At 41.5% G+C, this 13,446-nt stretch overlaps 1 protein-coding gene across 6 annotated transcripts in view; it reads left to right on the forward strand.

Annotated features, from left to right (window-relative positions):
- APP (amyloid beta precursor protein) overlaps positions 1-13,446 on the forward strand; it is a 256,472-nt gene that overhangs the window by 226,624 nt on the left and 16,402 nt on the right. For 3 of the 6 annotated variants that reach the window (XM_036072762.2, XM_036072764.2, XM_036072766.2), the window contains 2 exons: positions 2,362-2,583; positions 10,361-10,414. In XM_036072762.2, the coding sequence (XP_035928655.1) occupies positions 2,362-2,583; positions 10,361-10,414 (276 nt within the window). The remainder of the gene's footprint in view (positions 1-2,361; positions 2,584-10,360; positions 10,415-13,446) is intronic. The other 3 variants (XM_036072763.2, XM_036072765.2, XM_036072767.2) reach the window with 1 other exon arrangement.

The following is a 13,446-nucleotide window of genomic DNA, read 5'->3' on the forward strand; positions in this document are numbered from 1 at the left end:
CTCCCGGTGGGGCCGAGAGCAGATCACGCTGGTGAAGGTTATTCCCTCTCAGACGAACGTGTGAGCACCAATAATTATTCCAGAAGATCATCTCTTTAGTATTGTAAGTGCTCAACAGTCAGAAGCATAAGATTTATATAAAAGAAATGCTCATTTAATTTATTAAAGCAGACATTGGCTAAGTTATTAGCCATTACCCGTGACTCTGTAAGACATGAAAAAGTTGGAATAAATCTAATGGGGCCCTTTCATCTGCATGGGAAAGGTCATTACAAGCATCAAATACTGAATTTTAGAATGGTGCTGCAGCAAATAGCTATACATTATAACTCAAATTAGACTTCAGAAGGACTGATTGTCTCGGGATTTCATCATTTAAAATGGTATCTCGCAATAAAACTGACTCCATAGAAGGATATTAATCTCATGCTTTAATGCTCTTCTATCAAATTGTTTTAATTGACCTGTTGGAGCAGAATTTTTTCAGGTAAAAATTTTTTTTCAATTTAAAAGAGAATGTGAAGGATGATAGGAAAATATTACAAATCAAATTTATTTTTTTTTAAAGATTTTATTTATTTGAGAGAGAGAAAGAGAGAGAGAGCACATGAAGGGGGGGAGGGAAGAGGGAGAAGCAGACTCCCTGCTGAGCAGGGAGCCTGATGTGGGACTCAATCCCGGGACTCCAGGATCATGACCTGAGCCGAAGGCAGTCGCTTAACCAACTGAGCCACCCAGGCACCCCTACAAATCAAATTTAAATCCTGATTTTAGGGCGCCTGGGTGGCTCAGTTGGTTAAGTGACTGCCTTCGGCTCAGGTCATGATCCTGGAGTCCCAGGATCGAGTCCCGCATCGGGCTCCCTGCTCGGCAGGGAGTCTGCTTCTCCCTCTGACCCTCCTCCCTCTCATGCTCTCTGTCTCTCATTCTCTCTCTCTCAAGTAAATAAATAAAATCTTTTAAAAAAATAAATAAATAAATAAATCCTGATTTTATTTTCTTCATTTTCTGCAGCAATAATACTAACCAGTGATTGGTCTGAAATATATAATACCGTAAACTCTTGACAGAGGTATGATTGGGAGATGAGATATTCTGATTAATGATCATTTTTAATAGCACACATGCTATTCGTGGGTGTCTAATTTTAAAAAATATATTCCACAGAAAAACCTGGTGACCTGTGGTGGAATTATAGGAGAGTCACAAATCTTGTCATAACCCCGTATTTAAAGCAATGATTCCAATCAGTACAAGGTTATATTCCCAACTCTCTTTTCCGGTAAAAATGCATTGCAGTAATGAAATGTATAATGTAGGAATCTTCACAAGTCTAGGTCAGTCAATTATGTTCCATAAAGTTGGTTTTATTTAGTCTGTTTTTTAAAAGGAGTAACTGAGGGACACCTGGGTGGCTCAGTCGTTAAGCATCTGCCTTCGGCTCAGGTCATGATCCCGGGGTCCTGGGGTCCTCTGCAGGGAGCCTGCTTCTCCCTCTCCCGCTCCCCCTACTTGTGTGCTCGTTCGCTCGCTCTGTCAAATAAATAAATAATCTTTAAAAAGGGGGTGTTGGTAACTGATAGCATTTTTTGAAGAGAAACGGCAGCGGGAAGAGGCAGGAAATTTGGCTCGAGAGGGCAAGACAGATGCTGGGAGGCCGGGAGGTTTCGCCCCCAGCGGAGCAGGCTGGAGCAGAGCTTCAGGTGTGCGAGGCCACTGCTGGGAGGGCAAGGGGACTGCCTCTTGTTGCCTCAGGACATAGATCATGCAGCACCTAGGGGGCTTTGGGGGAGGTAGATTTGTTCACGGCAAAACAGTGAGAACTGTTCAAGAACGGAGCAGGCTGCCACCCAGTTACACTTCTCTTGTCCTTACACGTGTTCAAGGACAGACAGGGGACTCGCTGGACTACATCCTCCAGCATGAAAGTGACTGTCCCTTGCACGCTGCCACCACGTCCCGGCACACAGCTCAGCAGAGCACGCTGTTGATTCCCCTGTGATCACAGGATACCAGAGCCTGTGTCCGAGGAGGAAGGGGAGATTTCACTCTTGAGGTCCTTCATCGTGGGGAGGAGTGGTACAGCCATTGGGAAGCCGCAGCCCGGGTGGGAGCCGTTCTCCCTCGGCTCACATCCTGCCTTGGGCACTTGCTGTGGTTTTACGTAAGTGCCTCAGCCGCCACGGGCCTCAGTTTTCACATCTGTCAGATGGAGCCGACGGTGGTACCCACCTCCTGGCTGTGCGTGAGGTCGTGTGTGCAGAGCAGTTCAGGTTGCGTCTGGCTGACAGGAAATGCTACCGCTGCGGCAGTCCTGCGTGTTGCCGTGACCCACCATACATATGGCTCTGTTCTGTTTAGATGAGCTGCTTCAGAAAGAACAGAACTACTCGGATGACGTCTTGGCCAACATGATCAGTGAACCAAGAATCAGTTACGGAAACGATGCCCTCATGCCGTCTTTGACAGAAACGAAAACCACCGTGGAGCTTCTTCCCGTGAATGGGGAGTTCGGCCTGGACGATCTCCAGCCCTGGCATCCTTTTGGGGTCGACTCGGTGCCAGCCAATACAGAAAATGAAGGTAAGAGGCCCCGGTGAGAACAAGAACATTCCGGTCTATGTGTATATACATCTTCCTGATATTCCTGAGTGGTGACTTTTTATATGCCTTCGAAAAACAAAATACTCTCTCACCAAGAGGTATTTCGTTGCTTCTGGAAAAAAAAAAAAGAACAATATTCAGTGTGTGTTTATGAGGCAGTGGACAGTCTAGGCCCACCTTCAAAGCAAACAGACGGGATGAAATTATGTCAGTTTTTCTCCCACGGGGAGAAGTTTTCATGGGGCCTGCAGAAACGGAGATTTGAAATAGTCTTCGCTGGTTATTTATTCTAGTGCATTAAATTTCAGATTGCACCGAATGTTACAGGCAAAGATAAAGAACCACCTACAAATAAAATGTAATTTTGCTGAAGATGTAAGCAACTTTGTGTTTAGAAAGTTAAATTTAAGGCAGCTCTCAGGGTTCAGAAGTGAATCAATCTACATGTTTTGTCCTATGATAGAGAGGATTTTCTCTGTCAACAAATTTGCACATTGGATGATTTCTTTCACAGGGATTTCTTAGCAGAAACTTCTAAGTAGTATCTCTTAATGAGACAACATCTTTTAGTTCTTTTTATTCCATAAACATTTTTACATGTTCAGAAGTACACAATTTCAAACACAGGAACACCTTGATTTCTCAACACTAATAGCACTTTTTTTTAAGAGCACCAGATTTTACCTGTGAGTGTCTTTATGAGAGTGGCAAGTTCAGATAGTGGTAATAACTGTAATATGACTATTTATAGTGAAGATACCTCAAAATGCAGTCAGTATACACCTCAGACTAAATTTGAGCTCAGTATCAGACCTTAAGTGTACTACAGAAGTTTTTTCTTGAAGAACCATTACAGAAAATCTTTCTGTGGACAATTTCCATGTGAGTAATCACCCCAAATTTGTTGCATTAATTTGAAAAAAGTGCACCTTATAGTAGTAATACCAGCTACTCATTTATAACATAAAAGTAATTAACACTTCATCATTTATAAAAATAATTCTGACATAGAGGAAAAAATCTAAAGACTTCTAAAAATTGAAGAACTTCAGTTACGAGGGTAACTTCCTTATTAAATTTATTAATAATAGAGTGCTGACTGTACCATTTTTTTAATAGATGGATACATTTTGGTCTTTTAAAATCCTCATCATTCAGTTACTAGTGAAAATTCTTTGTGGAAAATGTCCAGTCTCATTTGTAAATTGAACGCACACTAGATTTCCTCTTTTCCTTTAACAGGAAAAATTATTTGGTATAAAGGGCTCAATGTGCTATTAAAGGAGCTGTTTAATTCAGGGAGAAGTAGGTCCCACATCGGACTGAAGTCTGACAAACTTCCTTTGGTAGAAAATTACAACCCTTAATGCCCTTTTTACCAAATAATGTTAAATGTTTGTCATTTATGTCCAACTCTTAGCTTTTTATGAAAAAAGAATTTAAATGTATAGATTAGACTGTTCTTTGTTAAAAATTACCCCTGCCTTTGAGAATTTATTCAACTGCAGTAATTCTAAAATTATAATTTACAAAGAACTTCCTATCACTTTCTCGTAATCAGAGACCTTTTCACATCTTTCAAATACGTAGTTTCTATAAGTAAAATGTTCCCATTTAATATTTTCCATTACTTGTTGATTTTGGAAAAGTAGGATAAAACCTGTTTCGGAGCCTACCTGAATTTTTATGATCACACACACACACACACACCCAAAAATAATAAAAACTAGAAATTGTAATTTATTTATGGTAAAGTTTATGGAAAGATTTAGAAAGCAAAGTAAACTACATTAGCAGAGTAAAAATTAATTTATAGAAATTACTGTGTATGTTTGATGTAATACTTGGTATTTCCCTTAAATGTTGTGAATCCTATACAAATGTGGGCTGTACAGAGTTTTTGGAAAAACGACAACAACGAAAACACTCAGCCCTGTTTATGTTAGCTTCTTCAAACTTAATGAATACAGTGAAATGCGATGATCTTGGTGCCACATAGCACCAAGAATAGCAAAATTGTGTATATTCTTCTAGAAGGTGTTGCATTTCCTGAATTTCAGATTTTCTCTTTACTTTCTCACTCTTACTGAGAGCTTAACTGCTTAATACGAATACTACATTTCCTTGGTATCTTTAATGAGGTAAATTTAATTTGCATTTATCATATTTGTAGTATAATAAATTTGCATTTATCATATTTGTAGTATAAATAATACCAACAGTTAAATAAATCTTCCTTTATGTGCTCCAGGCATTTCATCTTGACTTCATATGTATATATGAATATATTTGGTCTCCATTAAAAAGTATATGCATTCTAGTAAACATTTGGCTTATATTAAAATTTTTAAATAGTAGCCAAACTGACCCACTCTGTTTAGGGAAAAGAAATGCAAGGATATTGGTTGTTCTTTTTAAGGAGAAATAGAGGGAGGAACTGTTTCACCAAACCTGCTTCCTAAAATCCAAACTTTGATGGCACTGGCGACACGTCCCCCGTCTTCCTAGTCTTCCACCCCTTGACTGTCCTCCCAAATCAAATAAGAAGGAAGTCTTGGTCCAAGTTAGGAGGCAAGCAGTGATTCTCCCCCCAACACTTGCCAAATAACCCGAAAAAGAAAGAAGTTTGGATTCACTACTGGGTTTCTCCAAAGTGATCAGTTTTTGGAAGGCTAAGCACAAGAGATCTTAGAGACCCCAGAACAGCAATGGACTTTAAACACCTCCACTCAGGAGTAGACTCTGAGAGTGGCCTGTTCGCCATGGGTCCTAGGAGACTGTCTGTGCTTGTGCACATAGACACCCCCCCCCCGGGCCCTTGGGTGCTGCCAAGATGCCCATTTGGGCAAAGTCCTTGATTGAGTGCATCTGGATCCTTGACCAGGACCCAGCTGCTCACATTGCCCAAGCCTCATCAGAAGAGCTGATACTCTTGTTAAATAAAGACCTGTCATCGATAAAGCAAAATCTTACATGAAAGTATTACAAGGCAAGAATATTGAGGATCTCAGAACTTGAGTTCTGGTTCTCACTGTTATCAGACCCAACACTCCTTTTATAACATTTTGAAAAGCCTCCTTAACAGTGAATCTTAAAATAAAACGGACTGACAGTGTTTCAGGGGAAAAATCAATATAATGGATGTAATTTATAGTAAGTGTTTCAACGCATAAGTATTCAGGCTTGACTGCTAGTGGAAAGAGTGACGTGATCGGGTGTTTGTCCTATATGGATGGGACAGATATAAATGTAGACTGACACAAGGGCTGATTCCACGATTCAGGTTCTGTGAGCAACAGTGGATGATTTCCTGACATAGTGAAGAACTCTTGGGAAGGCTCTAACAAAAACAATCTTCCCTCATTGTACCCGGTGATGAGCTCTTAGTGTATCCAGGTTACAGTAAGAAGTATGCAAAAAATGCTTTGTGTTTATATATTCAACTGAGTTACGCTGTAGACTCACATAATCATAGACAAACAAATGTCCAGCAGGAAGTTAGGAAATCGTAGAGGATGCAGAGCTATTTTTATTCGTGTGGGATTGCCCTGTGCACGGCATCTAGCATCCTCGGTCCCCATCCCCTGGAAGCCAGTAACGTCCTCCCTTGCCCTGTATTCGTGGTAACAACCAAGAACACCTTCACATCCCCACCATCCCACAGAATAGTAGCTACCCCACAGTCCTGAACGGTGTGGATCATCAGAGTTTAAATTCCAGCTCTGCTGGGTGTGGTGAGCAAGTTAGAGAGACTCTGTGGCTGTTTCCTGGTCTGTAAAACAAGGGTGACAATAATTCTTAATTCAGAGATAAGGTATGAGCATTAAGTGAGATGGCAGGCAAAGTATCTACAACACAGTAAATATTTAGTGTGGCTTCTTCTTTCTTTTCTTTCCTTTCCTTTATTTTCCTTCCTCCCTCCCTCCCTCCCTCTCTCCTTCCTTCCTTCGTTCCTTTTGTTCCTTCGTTCGTTCATTTGTTCTTTCTATAGAATCAGGATCTTATTACCAGCGACTCCCAGGGAGAGTCACCCTATAGTCCAAACGGTATATCCTTAAAAATTAATGACTATAACAAGCCATATAATGACCCAGTCCTAAAATCTCCCCCTTTCTGCCCTCCCCATCTCCTCCCCTTCTTCCCTCTCCCCAGGGCCTTGTTCCTTGTGAATGTCTCAGACACATGCTCACACACGGAGCCACTGAAAATACCTAAAATTCTCAAAGGATTTCCTTTCATTGTTCATGCATCCTTATCATCATAGCTTCAGACGCTTACCAACAATTTATTGCTTTTTCTTAAGACCAGTCAGTCGAGTCCAGAGAGAGGATCAGACACCCAGGCCTTGTTTTAATTTATATTGAAAAACTAAGCATATCACAGTTTTCTGATATTTTAGGCTCTTTGACCAGCTACGGTTTGCCTTGAGGGATTTTTTTGTGGTTTTTTTCATATCCACGAAACTTAACCGGATAACCGAAAGTGAAGCTGCTGTTTATCAAACTGTTGTTCCCATGGGTCGTGAAGTTTTCTGGCTAAAGGCATCTGTGTTTGTCCTGCTTGATCCCGATGGCCTGAGCAGGCGAGCCATGGAGTGGACAACAGTCAGCTTCCTTGTATAGAATGCATACGTGAAATACTGTAATATTCTCAAAGACCACAACAGGTCTTATAAGACTGTATATTTGTAATTGCAAAGTGCCGTTGCCCGCTGGTATATTTCTAATTAGCCTAATGAAGAAGCAATGACCAGATCTCTTTAAATGCTAAAATTGAGAGGCACCTGGGTGGCTCAGTCGGTTAAGCGTCTGACTCTTCAGTACAGCTCAGGTTGTGACCTCAGGGTCGTGAGATCAAGCCCCGAGTCAGGCTCCCCGCTCAGTGGGGAGTCTGCTTGAGATTCTCTCTCCCATTCTCTCTGCCCCCTCCCCCACTCACATACACCCTCTCTCTCTAAAATAAATAAATTTTAAAAATCTTTTAAAAAAATAAATACATAAATAAGTGCTGGAATTGAAAATAAATAATGTTATTTTCAGGCCTGTTTTCCTGCTGATTCTTCCATTCCCTTTGGCCTGGTGGCAGGCGGTGCTCGGCAGCATTCAGCTTAGAACTGGTCTGTTACAATAAGCAGCATGGAACAAACTCAAGCCCCAGAATGTGAATCATTCTGTTTCTCTCCTCTCTTAGGGGAAGGTTTGATTCAAAACTATTGAAGGCATGGGAATAACACATTTCTGCCTAAGTTTATCATCCTTTAAGATGACCTCTTTCTTATTTTTAATTTACTAAACAGCTACTGTAAAATGTTTTGAACACTATATTGATGTCACCTTCTAGTAAAACAAGCAATAGTTCATTTTGGAAAATTAGAAAGTATTTGTGTCGGACTGGGAAATAATGCACCACTTTGTCTTGTAGATGTATATGCGCATTTCTGGCAACGATGTCATAATTGTCTTTTAAAAAAATTGATAGATGTCTGCTCACTCAACACAGGAGTTACTTTCTGAATATTAATTCATACTGAATCAGCCTCAAACTCTTAAAGCAGGCTTAGGGTTTAAGTCAATAAAACTATTAATTGTTTCACCTTCCTAAAAAACAGACCAGGTTTTATTACTGTTTTCAAACAATACATGCACATGGGGAAGAAAAGGCAGAGAAGTTTCTAGAAATAATCTCCTCACCCAGAAATAACTAATGATAGCTTTTTGTGGTAATATCTTTCAGGCTTTTTTTTTTTTTTTTTTGTCTATACATTTGATGCTTTTTCTGTATTTCTTTAAGGAACTGTGGAATAGTACTTTATCATTTGTAAGGTTCTTGTGCATATGTGTGCACATTTGAGCCCTGGAAAAACCATGTTTACTTATGACAAAACCAAGGATTGGAAAGAATTTGGCTTGCCCAAGATCACAGAGTAAATCAGTGGTGGCTTTAAAGTGGACCCTGGGACCAACTAGCAGCTCTTCAGCCTTTATTTAAACCACAGATTAACTGCTGATTCCCTCATGAGTCAAATACAGTTTCTGATGATTTAGCCATTGAGGAATAGGATCCCCACTTCGAGTTCCTTTTTTGCCCCATGAGTGTGCTCGGGAATGCTGTTCTCTTCAACTGAAGCACCATTGGTGCTCTCGTGAGGGAATTCTCAATACAATAATCCTTCCATTAACTCTATTTTACGAGGAGTTACTACCCTCACTAAATACTGTTGCAGATGGGAAAAAGGTGAAACACAGAGAATCTGTGTCATTCAAATGTATGTGTGAGTTGCAGCAGAATGTCTTAGCCTATCATAGCAGTAAAGTAGTAGAAATTAATCCTCCTCTCAGCAAGAGTTGTTAGGGAAGATTTAATAAATGCAGTTTCATAGTATTGGAGCATTTCTGAAACAGGTTTTGAAATTGATTTGTTTCTCACTACAATGAGAAGAGGCTATTTTATGTATGAAGAAACAGCCTCAGAAGTGGCCATTCGCCCAAAGTTGCTTGGGTGCGAATGTCATGCCACCACCCTGCATAACAAAGGCCCAAACCACATTGCTCTTTGGATTCATCCAAATGTCTTAGTATTCTCAGAAACCTGATTTTTTTTTTTTCATAATTTGAAGGCTTGACTTCCTGCCATTCTCTTCTCCCTCACTGTTCTGCCAACATGTGACATTCAGGATCGATTGGGTTTGTAATCCCCCCTGGGAATGCCAAGCTGTGTGCATCAGTAAGCTGGATGGTCTTCCTGAAACTGCTCATCCAGAAGCCAGCCTATCGAGTACACCTTATCTTCCCCTGGACATCTTTGCTCACCTTTCCTTACCTTCTTACCTTGTATTTCCCAGGCCTTACCCAAAGGGCTTTTCCCCTCCCTCGGCTTCATTTGCCCCTTGTCCATTTATTAATCCTTAAAGCTTTGTTTCTCTCCCTTGCCTGTTTCTTCAAAGACCAGTCTAAATTCAAGTTAATATTTTCTGAGATTCAGAAGCACTTAGGAAATGCCAGCTAATGGTAAGGAATGGCGGGCACCGTGGTGCACCTGCAAGGCTTCCTTTGGGGCCGGCCCAGAATTCTCACAAAGGGACAATTGTGGAAGTTGAGAAATACAAAAAGAAGTACTCACATTTCACACATGACAACTGTATGTCGTCTATTAAAATAATAACCAGCCTTTAAAATTAGAGAGAGAGAGAGACTGACTCTCTGGTTTACTTCTTTTACCCTCAAAATGGGAGCAAATTTCGTGCACTAAATGGCAGATTATGTGGTGAGACTTTCCTCTGCTGATAAATTCATATTTGCATTTCCCCTGGGGATTTAATGGGAGTCCTTTTGTAGTTAATTAACTGTAAAATAAGATTGGACAGTTGTAAAAGGAGGTATCTTCAAGATTTTCCACCAGGCTGGGTATATTGTATTTTATTTCTAATCAAAAGCCAAGAAACCATCCCTAAACTCGATGAGAGGTAATTCCACACTCCCCATCCCCTCTTCTTTGATGTTGCTGCATATCCTGGTGAGTGCTTTTATTAGAAAACCTAAGGAGTAGGATTGGCCCATCAGTTATGATAAGCCTTTCGAAGTGGTCCCCCTCCCATTCCCTGATACTTGGGATTAACTCACTGTGGTTCTTTTCCACCTGTTCCTTTTTTATAACTTATGTATTTCACATGCTTTTCCCTGCTCTGTGTTCAGGAGCCACAACTCACCATCTTGATTTGTCTTGTTTGCTTTCCGTGTATCTTGCTTCCTGTGCCCAGTTGAGCCTGTTGACGCCCGCCCTGCTGCCGACCGAGGACTGACCACCCGACCAGGTATAACCCGGTTCCCTTCTACCTCTCAGCATCTTGCGCTTGAGCTCGAGCACCCGCCGTCCCCGCTCTTTGCTATTAGCCTCTCTCAACTGCAGATACTAAGGGAGAGGATTTGAAATGACCTTGGAAACCAGACTTCTCAAAAATTCCCTTTGCTTTTCCTTACACTTGATTTTCCAATTTCCTGTTGAAGTCATCTGTTTTTCTTTCTGAGCTTTCCTTTTCAAACAATAAAAGAGCCCTTCCAACTTATGGGATTTTTTTTTTAAGTGGAGAAAAGTATACAGACCTCTCTGTCCTCAAACATGGAAAACCACACAGATGCACACTCTGTCTGGTGACAACGTGGTTTCCGCTTTGAATATCTCGTCCTTCCCTTCTTGTTTGGTGTGCAGACGGGTCCTCTTCTGACTGAATGGGGCTCAAACTTCAATCAGTTTCTCATGTAGATGTGACTTCCTAAAAATACCAGAACGGGACTACCTCTAGAGCCTAGAAATATTTACATTTTCTTTTTCGTGGGTTGTATGGACTTAACTCTCCATGAGTAACTAAAATGACAGAAAGGATGTCTGTGCATAGTTTTGTATACAAGTCTTTTCTTTTTGTTACCATTTAAAATTCCCATTAACACTGAAAAATAGACACTTTTTTTTTTTTTTACAGTTCCCCCAGCATTAAGAAGAAATACACTTTGACCCTTTGCTCTGTATTCAGCCTATATCTCAAGCTGTTTTAAAAATCAGTGCCACACCGCAGCAGAAGGGCACACAAGCCTGGTTTTTGACTTTACGCACAACTCTGCCCAACGAACAGTACCCATTGTTTTCCACGAATCAAAGACAGTAGTTACTGAATTGACATGGCTATGTATTCTAGAGAGATTTAACTCCACAAACAATGGATACCTTCCCGTGTTTATCTTCTTCCTTATCCTCGTATTGACCCCGTGCGATAGTCAAGGGCCAGGGAATTCACCTTGATGGAAGATATTAACACATGGAGGTCCCTGGTTCGGGTTATGTTGGTGGCAGGTCAAGAAGAGACCCGGCCCCTCTCACTGCCAGTGCCAGCTCGGTCACTTCTGTCCCCAACCACAGCCATAGATATGAGAACTCCGAATCTGCCCTGTGGCATCTTCATGCCTCTGTGTGGCTGTCCACAGGGCGGCAGGGAGAGTGGAGTGACCCGTTTTGACGGCCGTTCTCGCTGATTTTACGAATCTCTGCCTTTAGGGCTTTTCAGAGGAACTTAATTGATAGTAAGTCAGACACAGTTTGGGCTCTCCTAATGTCTTCCTTATTGCCATTGTCACACAAGTGAATTTTAAGGAGCCGGCCCATTGACATCCACATCCTGCTCAGCTCGTGGTGGAGCTCAAGGCTGAGGGTCAGTTCCATTCTAACCAGCTGAGACCAGTGAGCTGGTGGATGGTCATTTGCCTTGGGCCTTTATTTATGGCACTGTCTATTTTGTATTTAAGGAAGAGATGCTTTTCATCTACAAGAATAAAAAGTGAATTAGAAACACTCTTTCAACCAATTTTGTAAAAGTTCCTCCATTGGGCCCTCTAGGCCGGTGTGTTCTAATTGAAATCTGGGGGAGGGGAGGTTGATACCACCAAAGTTGGTTCCCCCCCTTTTTAAAAAACCTAACATGAAAACAACTTCCATGCGTTTCCCCAAAACAATCTGTTTTAAGGGAAGAGCTAGAAAGCAGTTAGAGGTGTTTTGTTGGGGGAAGAAGCCATCTCAAGCCTTTATTATAACAATAACGATGTTTCCATAACAGGAATACTTCATTTTGGTATTTCCCAAAGATCAGTGCATTAAATGCTGTGGTGCGTTGAAAGAAGTGAAATGATAAGGTCCCTGTTCTCAGGAGCTTGAAGTATAATAAGAGGAACACACTTGGCCTATTTAAAAGAGGAGATGGAATTAGAAAGGCAGGGGAATACAGACCCACATAAAGTATAAACCAGGGCGTCCGTGATGTAAGCAGACGGGGCACTCGCCGAGGGTGTGTTAACCTCGGCACACGCTGGAGGTCAGCTTCGGGAAAGCTTTCAAAAGATTTGAGTCTCATCCATTGGCAAAGAAGAGGGGAAGGATTCAAAGAGGATTCAAAGGCCTAGGCTCAGCCTTCTTTCTTACACTGTGTGAGGTGAGGGCTTCCCCAATAAAAGAAGGGCCATATGGTAAGAAAGAATGATCAGATCCAAAGTGAGGAAGAGTCTAGTTTACGAATAGCTCTATTTGCTGGATAGGTAGTGAGACCTCGCTCACTCTTTCTGTGCTTACAGTCTGTCTCCCGAGCACTTGGACCAATTCCCTGCTATGTTCATAGCATTAGGTTGGGTTCTTCCAACATCGCACTTGAGGAGACTACATGCTTGAGTTCAGTGTGCTGAATTATATCTTTAGACTTTCCAAACTTAGAGAGCCTTCCCGGGATTGTCATAGCGTGTCATTCAGTTGATGGCAGTTGAGTAATTGCTGTTGTCACTGTAACACAAACAAACAAAGGGTTTGCCTGTAATCATGACTGAGGAAGGTGACTTCTCTTTGTCTTTCATATCTGAAAAGCCAGGACACGTCACTTTTAGAATGTAGTGTCAGGTAGGGAAAGCATGTTATCAGTGGTGATTTCTTGGCATAGTGGCCATTACAGCTACTCCCCTTTCTTCCAGGGGAAAATGGGCTCTGAAGGTCAAGTAACACCATTTGACCAAAATAAAGAAGGAAAATACATTAGCAAGCTCTTCACAGGGAGAGGAAAGCTACCCTTTCCACTATAATTTATTACCACCCTTCTCCAGGCCTCATAAAGGGGAGACCAAGTCCTTGACCTCCAAGCCATGTGAAAGGTGTCATGAGGGACATGCCTCCTTCCCCCCCACAAATGAACAACAGATTCTGCTCACTTACCATGACACAGAGACCTGGAGTCATACCAGGGCTGAGAAAGAGAAAACACACCTGATGAGCCTATAAGCAAAAGGTCCCTGTGATGTATTTAAATCTACACATCAC

This window comes from Halichoerus grypus, chromosome 1 (assembly GCF_964656455.1).
Source record: "Halichoerus grypus chromosome 1, mHalGry1.hap1.1, whole genome shotgun sequence".
NCBI lineage: Eukaryota > Metazoa > Chordata > Mammalia > Carnivora > Phocidae > Halichoerus > Halichoerus grypus.